At 41.5% G+C, this 14,547-nt stretch overlaps 1 protein-coding gene across 2 annotated transcripts in view; it reads right to left on the bottom strand.

Moving 5' to 3' along the window:
* The window catches only part of cdk14 (cyclin dependent kinase 14), a 247,150-nt gene that overhangs the window by 134,271 nt on the left and 98,332 nt on the right, over positions 1–14,547 (bottom strand). For both annotated transcript variants that reach the window (XM_078253608.1, XM_078253609.1), the window contains one exon: positions 521–644. In XM_078253608.1, the coding sequence (XP_078109734.1) occupies positions 521–644 (124 nt within the window). The remainder of the gene's footprint in view (positions 1–520; positions 645–14,547) is intronic.

Raw genomic sequence — 14,547 nt, 5'->3', positions numbered from 1 at the left:
CAGCGCTGCAAAGGAAGGTCTGCCTAGTCCACACAACATTCCAGGATGGGAGAAAAACATGCTCTGGTTTATTGGCATTTCTTTAAACCAATCACAATCGTCTTGGGCGGCGCTTGTCAGAATTACTGGGAATGTCCACTAAAACGTCATTTCCGTGGGGGAGAACTTTACTCTTTGTCATGTTTATGATTGTTTTTACAATGCCGAAAAGATACCGGACACAATGACAGTGCCTCTGCAAAATAGCCTCGGGAAAGAACTTGTTTACATTCAAAAGTAGTTTTAGTCGTGCAACAGAAAACTCAGATTGGACAGATAGTCTAGCTAGCTGTCTGGATTTACCCTGCAGAGATCTGAGGAGCAGTTAACCATAGTCCTCAGAAATCCACCAGAGTTTAGAACGCCCACACTAAGAAAGAGGAAAGTGAAGGACATCCAGCCGAAAATGAGGGACATCCAGCCCCTGAACAATCCCGGAAATGAAATGTCGTCGATATAGACTAGTGTCCAGCCTACTCACCGAAGTCAGCAAGTTTGAGCTCTCCAGTGTCGCCGATGAGCAGGTTTTGTGGTTTCAGGTCACGGTGAAGGATGTACCTCTGGTGGATGTAGGACAGGCCTCTCAGTAACTGGAACAGGAACAGCTGGAAAGTACAAGTGAACACAGGAAAAAATATATATATTTTACAGGAGTATATGACATATCTCTATGTACAAACAACATGGTGAAGACAGTTCTGATGGAGAACAAGGAGGGCATATTTGTTTCATCACATGCTGGATCATGTACATGAATATACAGTGAATAATCCTTTAAAAACTAGGTTTGAGTTCCAAATTCAATACTTTTTAGGCACCGACTGAATTGCCTCCTCAGTATCCAGTATTGAAAAATGCCTCGTCATTCAATACCCAATTTCAATACCTAAGGAGTAAATCTCATCAGCGTCAGTGAGCCAATCATTATACAGCATGCTTCTACCAAGATCTAATAATGTCTGTGATTGGCTGTCTAACGTTACACGTCATAGAGACACGCAGGAAAAACTCTACGTTACACAGAGTCGGGGTCACGTAGTAGGAGCTGAAACATAAACAAAACGACTTTTGCCGTAATGTGTCATTTCTTTTTTGCTAAAATGGATTTTATGAAATTAGTAATCGTTCAAGGAACCGGTATCAAAGTCACGGTATCATTTTCTAACTATACCTAACCCTGTTTAATATCTATCTTCCCCTTTGTCTCTGCCTAAATGTACATGTCTGTGCCTGTGGCACACTAAACTGAACAACACATTCTCTCTCCCATCGCGTCAAAAAGTGAAGCTTGGTCAGGTGCCTTTGGCTTTTGTTATTGACGCAAAAAGTCTTCTTTAGTGTCATATTTGGACGCGCTTGGTCGGGACTCTTGGCGTCACTTTTTGACGCTCTGGGACAGGACGTACGTTGCAGCACAAGAACGGGACAGTTAGGTTTAGGAAAAGATGGTGGGTGGGGTTACAAAATGTACGTTTCAATGACACGAGGGACAAGAACGGGACATGAACCCCGGTCTCCTGGGGGAAAGTCCTGTGTTGTTTGACCCATCCACCCCCAACCAACCTCCTAATGAGGATTTTCAGTCGGATCATACTACTCTTTACGGTTGTCTCTCTTCATACTACGTCATCTTACAGCGCCGCGGTGGAGCTGCTGCTCTGCCCGGTGCGTTCCATACAGACGCTAAAGGGAGATCTTTGCATCAGTCTCAGACGCTGAGAGACACTGACCAAGCGTCAGTATTTGACGAGTTGGGAGAGAGAACAGGTTGAACTGCTGCAGAGTGCAGAGAGGTGTGGAGAAACCTATGTATCACTCAAGTAGAGCTGTGACTTCTTTCCAGCGTAAATAGGAACAGGCATGAACCCCACATGTTACAAATCAATAATGAGCCGTCAGTCAGGAACACAGATCACAGACATTATTTCATCCACTTGGGACTATTGAAACAGTATTTCACAGCTGATTACTGGGAACTGCTGCACTGACTCACAGTAAAAACAACTCTCCTACTCAAAAAGAGATAGAACAAATGTATTTACTATTTTATTGATATATGAAGCTACTGTGTGAACCCAAGACTTTTGTTAACTCATTTCAAGCACCAAAACAATTGAGTGTAGGTATGTTTTTTTCAAGAGATTTGAGACATTTTCAAAAAGCCAACTTATCTCGTTTGGGCCTCACTTTACAGAAAGCTGAGTTTGTTCGAAGCATTTTGATATGAAACACACGGGGGTCCAGTTATATGCAAATACTGTAATGGCAACATTTTATTTTAACATAATAGTTTTAAATGAAATTTTACAAGAGTTCTCTTATATTCTTTAATTTTGTGTAAACTCTAGGACTTCAAGGAGAAGCAACTGGCGTCGTAAAACCTTGAGCCTAGTTGAAGCTATTCTTTGTTTTCAGAACTCAGTCTCTCCTTTTTAGCAGATAAAGTGGAGAGGGCCATAACATTTGAACTTTGTCTCATTTTCTGTCTCCTAAGCTACATTGGTGTTTAGGCTAAGTTGGGAACCAGGAGCAGAGGGGAAGCTTGTAAAGTCATTATGACTGTTTATGGTGTCTTTTCATCTGTGAAGCTGCTAAAGATATCCTGAATGGGGGGGGTGGTTTAAGTGAGTTTCTACTATATAGATGTATGGATTTGTTGGCTTGGTCAGAAGACCCTTTCAGATGTGCTTTAATGCTATGTGAAACTAAATACTCAAAGACCAAACTTTGGTTTTATTCTCAGTAAGTCTTTATTAGTTTCAATTATTGTGTTTTTGAATCCACACTCCTGCTGCTAACAAGAAAACTTCCACTACAATACCCTAAAAGATGAATTTAAAAAGAAATGTATAAATGCCCTTCAAATGACCTCTTCAGTACATACATTGTGGCTGTTGCTATATTTGATCAATTTTCCTTTGTGTAGAATATTGTATTTATATTATGGGGTTGTTTTCAAAGGTGACAGCAGAAGTGTATGGAGGTGTGACAGACGGATCTCAAATCACACTATGAGGCTGCCGCCCAATTTGTATTTTCTGTGAAGGGCAGCGAATCGATTGCACAGAGCATGACAGAACCGCTGACAGCAGGAGGCAGGAAGGCAGCGCGGCAAGAGAAGTCACAATCAGTCCACTTTGACCCAGAGCGGTTGGAATAACACACTTTTTCATCCCTCACCAAATGATATTTGTCCCTAGGTCCAATCTATGCTACCAAGCAGAGACAGCTGTTGGCCTGTCGTGTTGAATATCCCAGTAATACTGATCACGGAATACTTCATTTGGCTTTTATTTATTTATTTATTTCTTACTCAATGCAGTCTCCCATTGAATGTTTCTATTACCAATATCCTTTTCCTGAAGTTTACCAATCCGTATTCTAAGATAAATAAATACATACAGAACTTGCGAGAAGTGGTATTTGAAAATGTGTGATTCCAAAGCTGCAATAATTAATATATTTATATGAAAAGTGGATCAAATGAATGCGTTAACCCTCAGATGCACAACATATTCAAAACCTTTTGATGCACAGGTCAACACACGGGTCAAAAATGGCCCATGTTCATTTTCAAATGGTATTTGATACAGAGAGTTTTTTTTAATGTAATATCTCTTTTAAATTAAACGATCTCATCACCCAGACATTTAAGAAATTATAAAAATTTGTTTTTATTGTTATAAGTTAATATATACATGTATCAGGTTTGTTATGGAGAAAAAAACATGTTCATACTTATGTCACATGTATTGTTTTTGCAGCAAATCAAACCACACAAAAAACAATTAATAATTAAAATGTATTACGTGGGTGTTGATGGCGCAGTGGATATGACACACGCCTTTGGTGTGGGAGACCCGGGTTCGATTCCCACTGCAATACATCCACCAATGTGTCCCTGAGCAAGACTTATAACCCCTAGTTGCTTCTGAGGTGTGCGACCTTTGATATATAGCAATTGTAAGTCGCTTTGGATAAAAGCGTCAGCTAAGTGACATGTAATGTATTAATGTATGAGTTCATAAATGTCCTGATGTGTGTGCCCTCTACTTATAGACGTGTGTGTTTATTTATTACTCAATGCAGTCTCCCATTAAATGTTTCTTTTACCACTATTCTCAGAAAACCTTTCCCTGAAGTTTACCATCCATATTCTAAGATGAACAAATATATACTACAGAACTTGCTAGAAGAAGTATTTCAAAATGTGTGATTTCAAAGCTGCAATAATCAGCTTCTGAGATGCTCTCGGTGTGGTACGGCGCGTGGCGGAGGACAGAACCAAACCGGAACGCAGCACGGAAAATCGGGGTTAGTCTGTCACTATTGAGCGGGTGATCTTTAACCTGAGACAGTATTGGGCTTGTGGGTAATGGTGTTCATTAAAGGAGAACTATGCCATTTTTTTAGCTTCATTTACCTTAATGAACAGCTTCGGAGTCATTGGAATGGTTATATGACTTGTTTCGAGTTGAATGGTGGTCGTCTCGCTCCCCCCTAGCGCCTGTGAGCTGAAAAACCACCCTTGCAACTTTCGGCCGGCGAGCTTCACGGCACTGCACACATACAGGAACCGGCTAGCTATAAGAACAAGGTAGCGAGGGAGTTTTTCACACTATCGTCACGGCTGAGCCGCCAAAAAAGAAGCAGAAAGCTAGGAAAGCATTGTCGGAGGATCAGAGAAAGAGGAAACGGCAGACTGACAGAGCGAGGACTCAGACACGAGTAAACATCGGACCTGCGTTTTCAGAATGGCGAGAACTGAGACAAACAGAAGCCTGCTAATCCGATGCTGACCTGGCGTTCTTGCTGTTGCACTTGTAAGTATCTTTGGGATAAACTCAGTTTAATCTTTGTATTTCCTGTTACTGTGACCTCAGGATGTTTGCTATCGTCTGTAAAGGTTTTTATTATGATCGCTGTCTGTTACGGGCTTACTAGCTAGCTTACTAGCTGTCTACCTCAGTGGACATGGCGCCCGTGCGTTCGCCGGCTTCTTTGAAAACAAATGCACATGACGAGAGGGAGAAGATGGGAGGGGGGGGGGAGTCGCCAACGAGTTTTTACGACAGTGCTGCCAAATATCTATTCCAAAGCTGTAGGGGGGAGCTCTATTACAGAAATCCGCGAAAAGTGAGAAAACAGCGAAGAAATGACCAAAACTGCATAGCGCCCCTTTAAAGGCCACTAAAAACAGAAATATTAAATAACATTACTTCCATGTTTAAAACAGAGTTACCCACGCAACCTAATGTTGAGCACGGTTACATCAAGGAGACAGAGTTTTAGTCACTTGAGTTACTCTAATGTAGGGCTGCACAGATTGTGGCTATCCCATTAATTAAATGAACATGATCGACTAGGATACGGACGTTTAAAACTCATGCTCCGCTCACAGAAAACTCCGCTGCATATTAAATCAAGCGCTTCCTATACTACACCGCCAGCCGCCCAGGGGTGATGGAGATGATTTGGCTTTACTTTTAGGGAGCTGTCATGCTGCTGCAGATGCAGTCCAGAGTAGAACAAAAGTACAATAAAGAAAGCAACGGGATGATTTCACAGACAAATCTAATCATTCATTTAAAAAAAGAAAACACTCATGAAAATGCATGAACGCACGTTTGCTGACACGTCAATTGAATAAAGAATAAAACTGCATTTGAATTTACATTTTTACAGCCGATTATCTTTCCCGCAGAAATGAACCACAGCTCATCCACCTGCCTACAGGTATAAACCCATAACTGAATTTAACATATGCATACTGCACAAAGTGTATCTGCTGCTGTCGGTATGAGCTTTCAAAGATGGATAGCAACAAAATGCTAATATGCATTCAAAGTCAGAGTTACATCAAACTTGTTTTGTTTTCCTCCTGAGATCTGGCAGTCCCCCACGCAGACGTGTCAATCAACAAGTAATGAGGCGTGTACGAAACCGTGTTCCATTTTTTTTTTCCTCCAATGCCAGCGCTCCCCTCTCATTTCTCTGCTCTCGCCGATACTATAGTCCCGGCCAATTAAGCTGATTGAAGCGCCGTGAAGCCCAATCAGAGCCGGGCCCTGTCTGGCATCTGGAGTCACCGGGTTGACACTTTACTATTCCTGCACTCTGCGGTTTAGAGATGAACTGCGGCGCAGAGAATTAGCATGGGAAATGTGCTTACTCATGTATATCAAATGCACTTTTGAAAAGCCCTCGCCTTGTTAGGGGTGCAACTGCACGCTAATAAAATGAAATGGGAAAAAAAAAAAATATATATATATATATCTCTTTTATTCTCTTCAGTCAGCTCTTCAATTCAAAACATCACGTTTTTCTTTCTCTGCTCTGATTGGAACAGCTCGGTTCCATTTGCATTCTAATATTTGAGGAAAAGTGAAGTGCTGAGAGGCTATTCACACACACCGTTTCGACAATAATAATAGCCGTATGCTGGTCTCAAGATGGCCAATTTTCAAGTTAAACTACGTAGCTTTATACGCCGAGAGGCGCAGCGTGGTCAGTGGTAAACATTTGGCTTGTTGACACTTGAGACATGACTGCCTGCCATACAAGCTCACCCAGCTGTAATAAGTGAGTATGAGATGTCCATCTGGGAAATGGATTGAAAAGAAAGCTGGGACCGCACCAGTTAACCACTGGAGTGAGCTGGAAAATAAAGACAACAAAGTGACAGGCCCAAACAGAGAGCAAAGTCGGATTCATCTACCAACCCTTATAGAACTGGCTCAGGTTTGCCTTGGACCAGCTCTTAGTTATGCTGTTATAGCTTTAGACTACCGGGGGACTTCCTATGACACACTGAGCCCCTCTCTCTTACCATCTGTGTGCATTCATGGCCCATTAATGCTTGTTACTAACTTAGCACTGGGAGCTTATTCCCCGGAGTAGGGCTGGGTAATATATTGATATTATATCAACATCGATATATGAGGCTAGAGAGTTGTCTTTTCCTGGTTTAAAAGGCTGCATTACAGTAAAGTGATGTCATTTTCTAAATTTACGAGACTAACTAGCTGTTCTATTATTTGCCTTTACCCACTTAGTCATTGTATCCACATTACTGGTGATTATTTATCAAAACTCTCATTGTGTTAATACTTTGTGAAAGCACCGATAGACAACACTACAACATCGCCGCAATATCCACATCGATGTATTTGGTCAAAAATAGTGATATCCGATTTTTTACCATATGGCCCAGCTGTACCCTGGAGTCCTTATGTTTTTTCTTTATTGTTACTACAATTGCCACTGTTCATCATACCCACTGCTGTAATTATTATGAATCATATTTCATAATATTTCGACAGATGGCCGCCCACCAAGAGCCTGGTTCTGTCTGAGGTTTCTGCCTAAAACATAAGTTAAAAATAGTAAATAAGTAAAAAATAAATAAAAGGTGAAAAATTCCCCTGCATGAAAGGTGGCAGTGGAAACGTGAATGTAGTTCAGTTTAAAAGCACAAGTCTGATTCTGAAATATCACACACACACACACACACACACACACACACACACACTAAAACGAGTTGATGATACACATCATGAGTCAGAATGTATAGTTCTTTCACTGAAGAAAAACCCCCGCAGTCTCGAGTGTGTGTGTGTGTGTGTGTGTGTGTGTGTGTCTGTGTGTGTGTGTGTGTGTGTGTGTGCGCAGGTGTGTGTGTGTGTATGTTTGAGAGAGACTGTTTAATCATGATGCATTATTAGTTCATAACTGCAGGATAAATAAACCATGTGATCGTAGTTAAATCAACCATTAACATAATCCATCACCTGAGGAGTGACCCTACCGCATGAACAAAAATCCATCATCAGCACCATAATGAAACACACACGGCATTTTTCTAATGATGAAATGAGTATTGCCGTCATACCCTAGGCAAGCAGAGCTCTGGATCAAGATAAGCATTATGAAAAACTGCGTGGATTGGATCTGCTCTGTTTCATCTGTCTGTGGAATGTAGTGGAATTTGGCTCTGTAGTCTGATACTCAATGTGCAGCAAAGCCTGAGGCAATGTGTCAAAGTGACAGCAGCACAGGGGGCTTCATATAGTTTCACTAGGACACAAACTAAGTGAAAAGCACAGAACACAGGAGGTGTGTTCCATATTAATGTGATGTTTACATGGAACACACTACAAGCTAACAAGCTTCGGGATACTCAGGCATGAAGACTGACTGATTTGGGACAAGACAAAACTAATCTTAAAGTCTTAATCCCAGCAGCAATACCTAAAGGTAAACAAAGAACATAGTTACTAAAATGTTTGCCTTATTAGTAATGTAAATGCAAAGTGTACCCTCGGGAAGCACATGCTCAGAAAACTTAATGACTCGGCTTTGAAATTTCTTACGTTCAAGTCAGTATGAAACTGGGTTGTAACGGTACACACAATTCGCGGTTTGTTATTGCCTGTGGTTCGGTATGTATCGGTATTTCTTTTCAAAGTGCTCATATTAGGCTCATTTTCAGGTTCATAATTGTATTTAGAGGTTATATCAGAATGGCTTTATGTGGTTTCATTTTCAGAAAACACCATATTTTTGTTGTACTGCACATTGCTGCAGCTCCTCTTTTCACCCTGTGTGTTGAGCTCTCTGTTTTAGCTACAGAGTGAGACCTCTCACTTCTGTTCCATCTTTGTTGGGAGTCGCTTGTCAGTTGAAGAGTATGAGGGAGTGCCACGCTAGCAGCTAGCCGAGCATTATAACGTGTGTTCCAAAGTGACCACGTTTGTCTCTGAAGTAAAGGCTGGACTACAATAGAGCTGTTTGGAGCAGTTTGTGAACAGTGTTTTCTGTTGGAGATGGTAAGTCCCTTTGGGGTGGACTTTGGGCTTTTTCACTTTGTAAACTTATTACATGCACAAAAATATATATAACACAATAAAGGAAAGTGAAAAAGCCAAAAAGCAGAATATTATATATTAATCGATACATTAGGGTGATGCTGTCATGAATTAAATGGTTGAGGTTTTTACACAGACAGACCCGACTTGAGTTAAACAATGTCGGCATACAGTGTGAGACAAATCATTGTCCACTGAGCTTGACTAACCCGGCTAACCGGGCCCAGACGACTAGCATGCTACGGCTGATAGAGAGCAACTGGTGCACTGCAAAAAGCTTTCATGGCAAAAGTTGCATCTTAGAGTTTCTGTTTAGTGTGCGCGAGTAGATGACATAAATAGACTATTTTGACATGTTTGGGTCGCGATACAGCCCGACTGTTTATCACGTGTGGATAACGAATCAATTACATCTCCAGGCTCCTAGGGCAATGCAGACCATATATGAGTTACTTTTTAAAGTAAAAGGGGTATAAGCTGCTTTAACTCTGTTGGTCCAAATTCATTAATGGGGAAAAATGCCATCTGCCATCAGGTTAAAGAAACTCTTAAAAAGGTACATTGTGTAGGAATTTCTCCCATCTAGCGGTGAAATTGTATTTTTGCATTCTTTTTCAAATGTGTGTTGCAACTACGGTAGCCGTTATGTACCAAGAAGCTATGACAACATGTTTTTTTGCTTTCACGCTTTTTTGGAGACGAGGATTCCTTCTCCTGTGGCTCGGCATAAGTATGATCCTCCATTATGAACTAAAGTGCAGTGCAGGCTTTCAAATTTGCCGGGGCAGTGACAAGCGCCTCTCACTGATCTCCTTTCAGCTGGTTTCAGTCACGTGACGCTGGCTCTGAACCAAAACGCGTTGTGGATTAGCTAGACAGGTAGGCTAGTGCCCATTCAAAATGGCGGAACGACATGGAAGCCTCCTTGGACTTGCCCGTCCGATGTAAATACAGATAAGAAATTCTTAGTTTACGCGGATAAGTCAGATCATTGGAAGAGGTCATTTTACACCAATGAGGACATATTTATGAATGAAGACATTGATTTTAGCCAATAAAATAATTAAAACACTACACAGTGTACCTTTAAAAGAAATACAATACCCAAACAAACAACCACTGACAACATACAGTCCTGTTAAACTCATTTAGTTCCCCAGTGAACAACGCTGAAAAAACTGTCCCATGGTTGAACATTATTGCTAACCCTGCTGTACATATTTCAGTCTAGCACAAAGCTGTGACCTACTGGGGAATACCATTTGGTAAAGGTAAATGTAAATGGAATGTATTTATATAGCGCTTTTCTAGTCTTAACGACTACTCAAAGTGCTTGAACATAGTACGGGAACCATTCACCATTAACACACATTCATTCACTGATGGCCGAGGCTGCCATACAAGGTGCCACCTGCTCATCAGATAAACATTCACACTCATTCACACACCGATGGCGCAGCATTGGGAGAAAATCAGGGTTCAGTGTCTTGCCCAAGGACACTTTGACATGGGACTACAGGGCCAGGGATCAAACCACCGACCTTTGGATTGGTAGGCGACCGCTCTACCACCTGATCCACAGCCGCCCAAAGCTCAGGGAAAAATTGCAGTCATCGTTAAACATTGGTTGGAAACAGTCTCCCATGTCAAAGTCTCATGCTTTGTAGGCCCAAGCATCCACCGTGACCTCTTTACTATGCTAACATCATGCTACATCGGCCTTTGCTTCTTCGAAATAACAGTCAGAAATAGCACAGCCACAAGAGGTCATTGTCAGGTTAGTCTATTCTGACGACGATTCACTTAGGGGATTGCTCCTGTGCCGCCGGATGACCCTCATTTTCAGCCGGATGTCCCTCCTCTTCCTCTTTCTTTGTGTTGGTGTTCTAACCTCTGGTGGATTTCTGAGGACTATGGTTAACTGCTCCTCAGATCTCTGCAGGGTAAATCCAGACAGCTAGCTAGACTATCTGTCCAATCTGTGTTTTCTGTTGCACGACTAAAACTACTTTTAAACCAGCGCGTTCCACCAAAACAAGTTCCTTCCCGAGGTTATTTTGCAGAGGCACTAATGCTCCGTCTGGTGCTTAGCGCCGTCCAAGACGATTGTGATTGGTTTAAAGAAATGCCAATAAACCAGAGCACGTTTTTCTCCCATCTCGGAATGCTGTGTGGACTAGCCAGACCTTCCTCCACAGCGCTGTGGAGGAAGGTCTGGCAATGTGAGGCTATTTATAGGTAAATTGGGTCATTTAAGGCATTGGAATATTTTTTTTCTGTGGTGAGGACAGTCTATTAACAGGCCGAGAGACTGATCAACATCGGCAATGTGAATGCTCTATGTTCAAACTGTATCAATAATACATTTAAGTTCAGACCATCATAGTACAGGTGAATCCAACATTGACAAGAACTCAAAACACAAACATTTGGCTTCGTTGACAAATGTCTAAAGCAGTGTTTTTGCTGAAATGGATAAAAGTGGTGAAATCGGTGAGGGAGCGCTAAAATGTGAGTGTTAAATGGAGTGAAAAGGGTCTACCATCTGCCAGCATTGCAAAGAGCCCTTATCATTTCCACTAAGCATCTGTACAGTGTTGTCCTTAATGGGCTGAATCAAGAGACACTGGCCACTGAGGAATATAAAGTTCCTGATATGCCCAGAGTTGTCTTTGGCTGATGTTTTAATGAGCAGCTGTGTAGTTCTGCTAAATATAGGAAAACCGAAACACCAAAGACCAGAAAACAAGGACAAAGTGTCTTTGATGTCACTCCATCATTTCTACAGACATGTTTTGAAGTCTGAATTTGTTTCCTGCTTGTTGGTATATTGGCTCACTCACTGAAGCCACAAAAGAAATCTATATTTGGTCAAAGAAGGGTGTGGACGAGCAAGGAGTAACCACTCCAGCTGACTGTGATAGGATGAGAGACCTGTCAATCAATCCAACATTCTTCTCTTCAAAGATTTGATTTTTGGGGGCATTTTAGTCATTTTGTATAGGACAGCTGAAGATATGAAAAGGGAGAGAGAGGAGCAATGACATGCAGCAAAGGGCCGCAGGTCGACCGCTGCGTCGAGGAGTGAACATATATATATATATATATATATATATATATATATATATATGGGTGTGCTCGCTCTAACAGGTGAACCACCCAGGCACCCCAAAACAATTATCTTTAAGCCTTAACATTGATTACAAACCACCACTAAGACAACGGATCATTAGTTCAATGAGAAACTAAATATATCCTCTATGGTGTGTCTTCCTCAGACTTTATAAGAGACCTTTGTTGTGGCAAAAATGTGGGTGTTGTTCTCAAGTTGTTTCATGAGTGCTTCTTCCGTTTTGCAGTAGATGCACAAGAACCTCACACACGTTCCATTATAGCCCGGTGTGCAAGTTGTGATGTTTCACCTCAGGCAGAGAGACAGGGACAGACAATGCCACAAATATAATATCCATGTCTCCAATATGGCAAATGTTAAAGCAGTTGTGACCGCTTAACATAAAGCAGCGCCTGCTTATTGATGAATCACGCACACATTGGGATTACATTTCACTGGAATTGTAGAATTGTAGAATTTCATGTGGCAAATAAAATGACTGATCACATGTTACATCTATGGATACGTTTATGGATTGTGATCAATTGTAATCCAACTATCCAGAATTTGCAAGAAGAATGTTACGATTACAGAAATGTAGAAATGAATAAGATTTGAGTACTTTTTTCATGTTCTTATCCCATTAATCCTCTCACAGCCCCTCTGATCTATCTTGTAACTGTGCAGTGGTTCCCACCAGTGTTAACCAGAGTGTTAAGCAGCCTAAAGGTGTTGATGAAAAACATTGTCCAGGCTGCTTAACCCTCCTGTTGTCCTCGGGTCAAGTCTGACCCCTTTTCAAAGTTGTCTATATATAGTAACTGAACACAGCATAAACAACTGGATGTCACTCATTTGGTTTTGGGGCTATTAAGGACACCCTGGGTGTGTCCTCAAAGTTGTGACTGAAGAATGTATATATTAGGTTTTGAAATTGAGGGGGGGGGGCCCAAATATTTTACAGAGCTTTTTACTAGGGCTGGTACGATATGCTTTTGTCCTAATTTGATTATTATATACAGATACATGGGTGCCGACGGATTTGGATTGCCATTTTTATTCATTGCGTTTCTAAAAGTATTGTGATTTGATAGTATTGAGTAGTGCAGATTTTCTTTTCCTTCTTCAACAGAAACAAAAGTTGAATAATACACTTCTAGAGACAATACATCATGAGACATTTCTAAAAACTGATTTTTTCTAAGAAGAATGACATCACATGTCAGTCAGTCAGTCTGACATGTATTTACTTTGTAAAGAAGAACATAACATGGATCTTCTGCCTTTGCTGCTTTCACTCTGTTTGGCTGGAAAGGGATTTGATGTGGCCGCCGTCAGCGGTACCGATTAAACATATTTTGGTCAATCAAATCAAATCACGATACATAATGTACATGAGTCGATATTTTTCCCCCACCCCTACATTGACATGACGTGCTCTCAGGTGTTGCACAAGTAGAGTTCAGTTTGTTGATGTGCAGATCAGCTGCGTGTCAGCTGCTGTGATGACCTGTCCTTAATCTTGAGATGACACTGATGAGCAATGTGCTCTCAGTAGCTTCCCTTGTAATGCAATTGTAAGAGCTGTTATTTGGCTTGTACACATGGTTTGCAGGTGTCAATTTCCCTATTGATCTGTGGAGATGTCATCGAGACACAGCCGGTCAGCTGACTACATATAATCTAATAAGAGGAGCACTTCAGCAGCAGTCTGCATGAGCTCATACTACTGTACTTGTGTTCAATTACAGCAGCGCTGCTGACAAACTGCAACACAAGTTTCCAACAGATTTTACACTGGATCCTCTCCTTCAAGCAGACACTTTCAAACTGCAGGAACACACAGAGAGAGAGAGAGAGAGACACACACACACACACACACACACACACACACACAGAGAGAGAGAGACACACACACACACACAGAGACCCCCACACACACACACACACAGAGACCCCCCCACACACACACACACAGAGAGAGAGAGACCCACAAACACAGAGAGACCCACACACACACACACGCATGCACACACACACACACAGACACACAAACACAGAGACCCCCCCACACACACACAAACACACACACAGAGACCCACAAACACAGAGAGACACACACGCACGCACAGACACACACACACACACACACACACACACACACACACACACACACACACACACACACACACACACACACACATAGACAAAGGGCAGTATATCAATATTATATCAATATCGATATATGAGGCTAGATATCGTCTTAAGTTTTGGATATTGTAATATGACAAGTGTTGTCTTTTCCTGGTTTTACGGCTGCATTGCAGTAAAGGGATGTCATTTTCTAAACTCACCAGACTGTTAGCTGTTCTATTTGCCTTTACACACTAAGTCATTGTATCCATTACTGATGCTTATTTATCACAAAACTCATTGTGTGATTATTTTATGAACGCACCAATTGTCAACCCCACAATATCGCAGCAATATCGATATATTTGGTCAAAAATATTGTGATATCGCATTTTC

Source organism: Sander vitreus, chromosome 6 (assembly GCF_031162955.1).
Source record: "Sander vitreus isolate 19-12246 chromosome 6, sanVit1, whole genome shotgun sequence".
In the NCBI taxonomy this organism is placed as follows: domain Eukaryota; kingdom Metazoa; phylum Chordata; class Actinopteri; order Perciformes; family Percidae; genus Sander; species Sander vitreus.
This window is presented reverse-complemented; position numbering and strand designations above follow the sequence as displayed.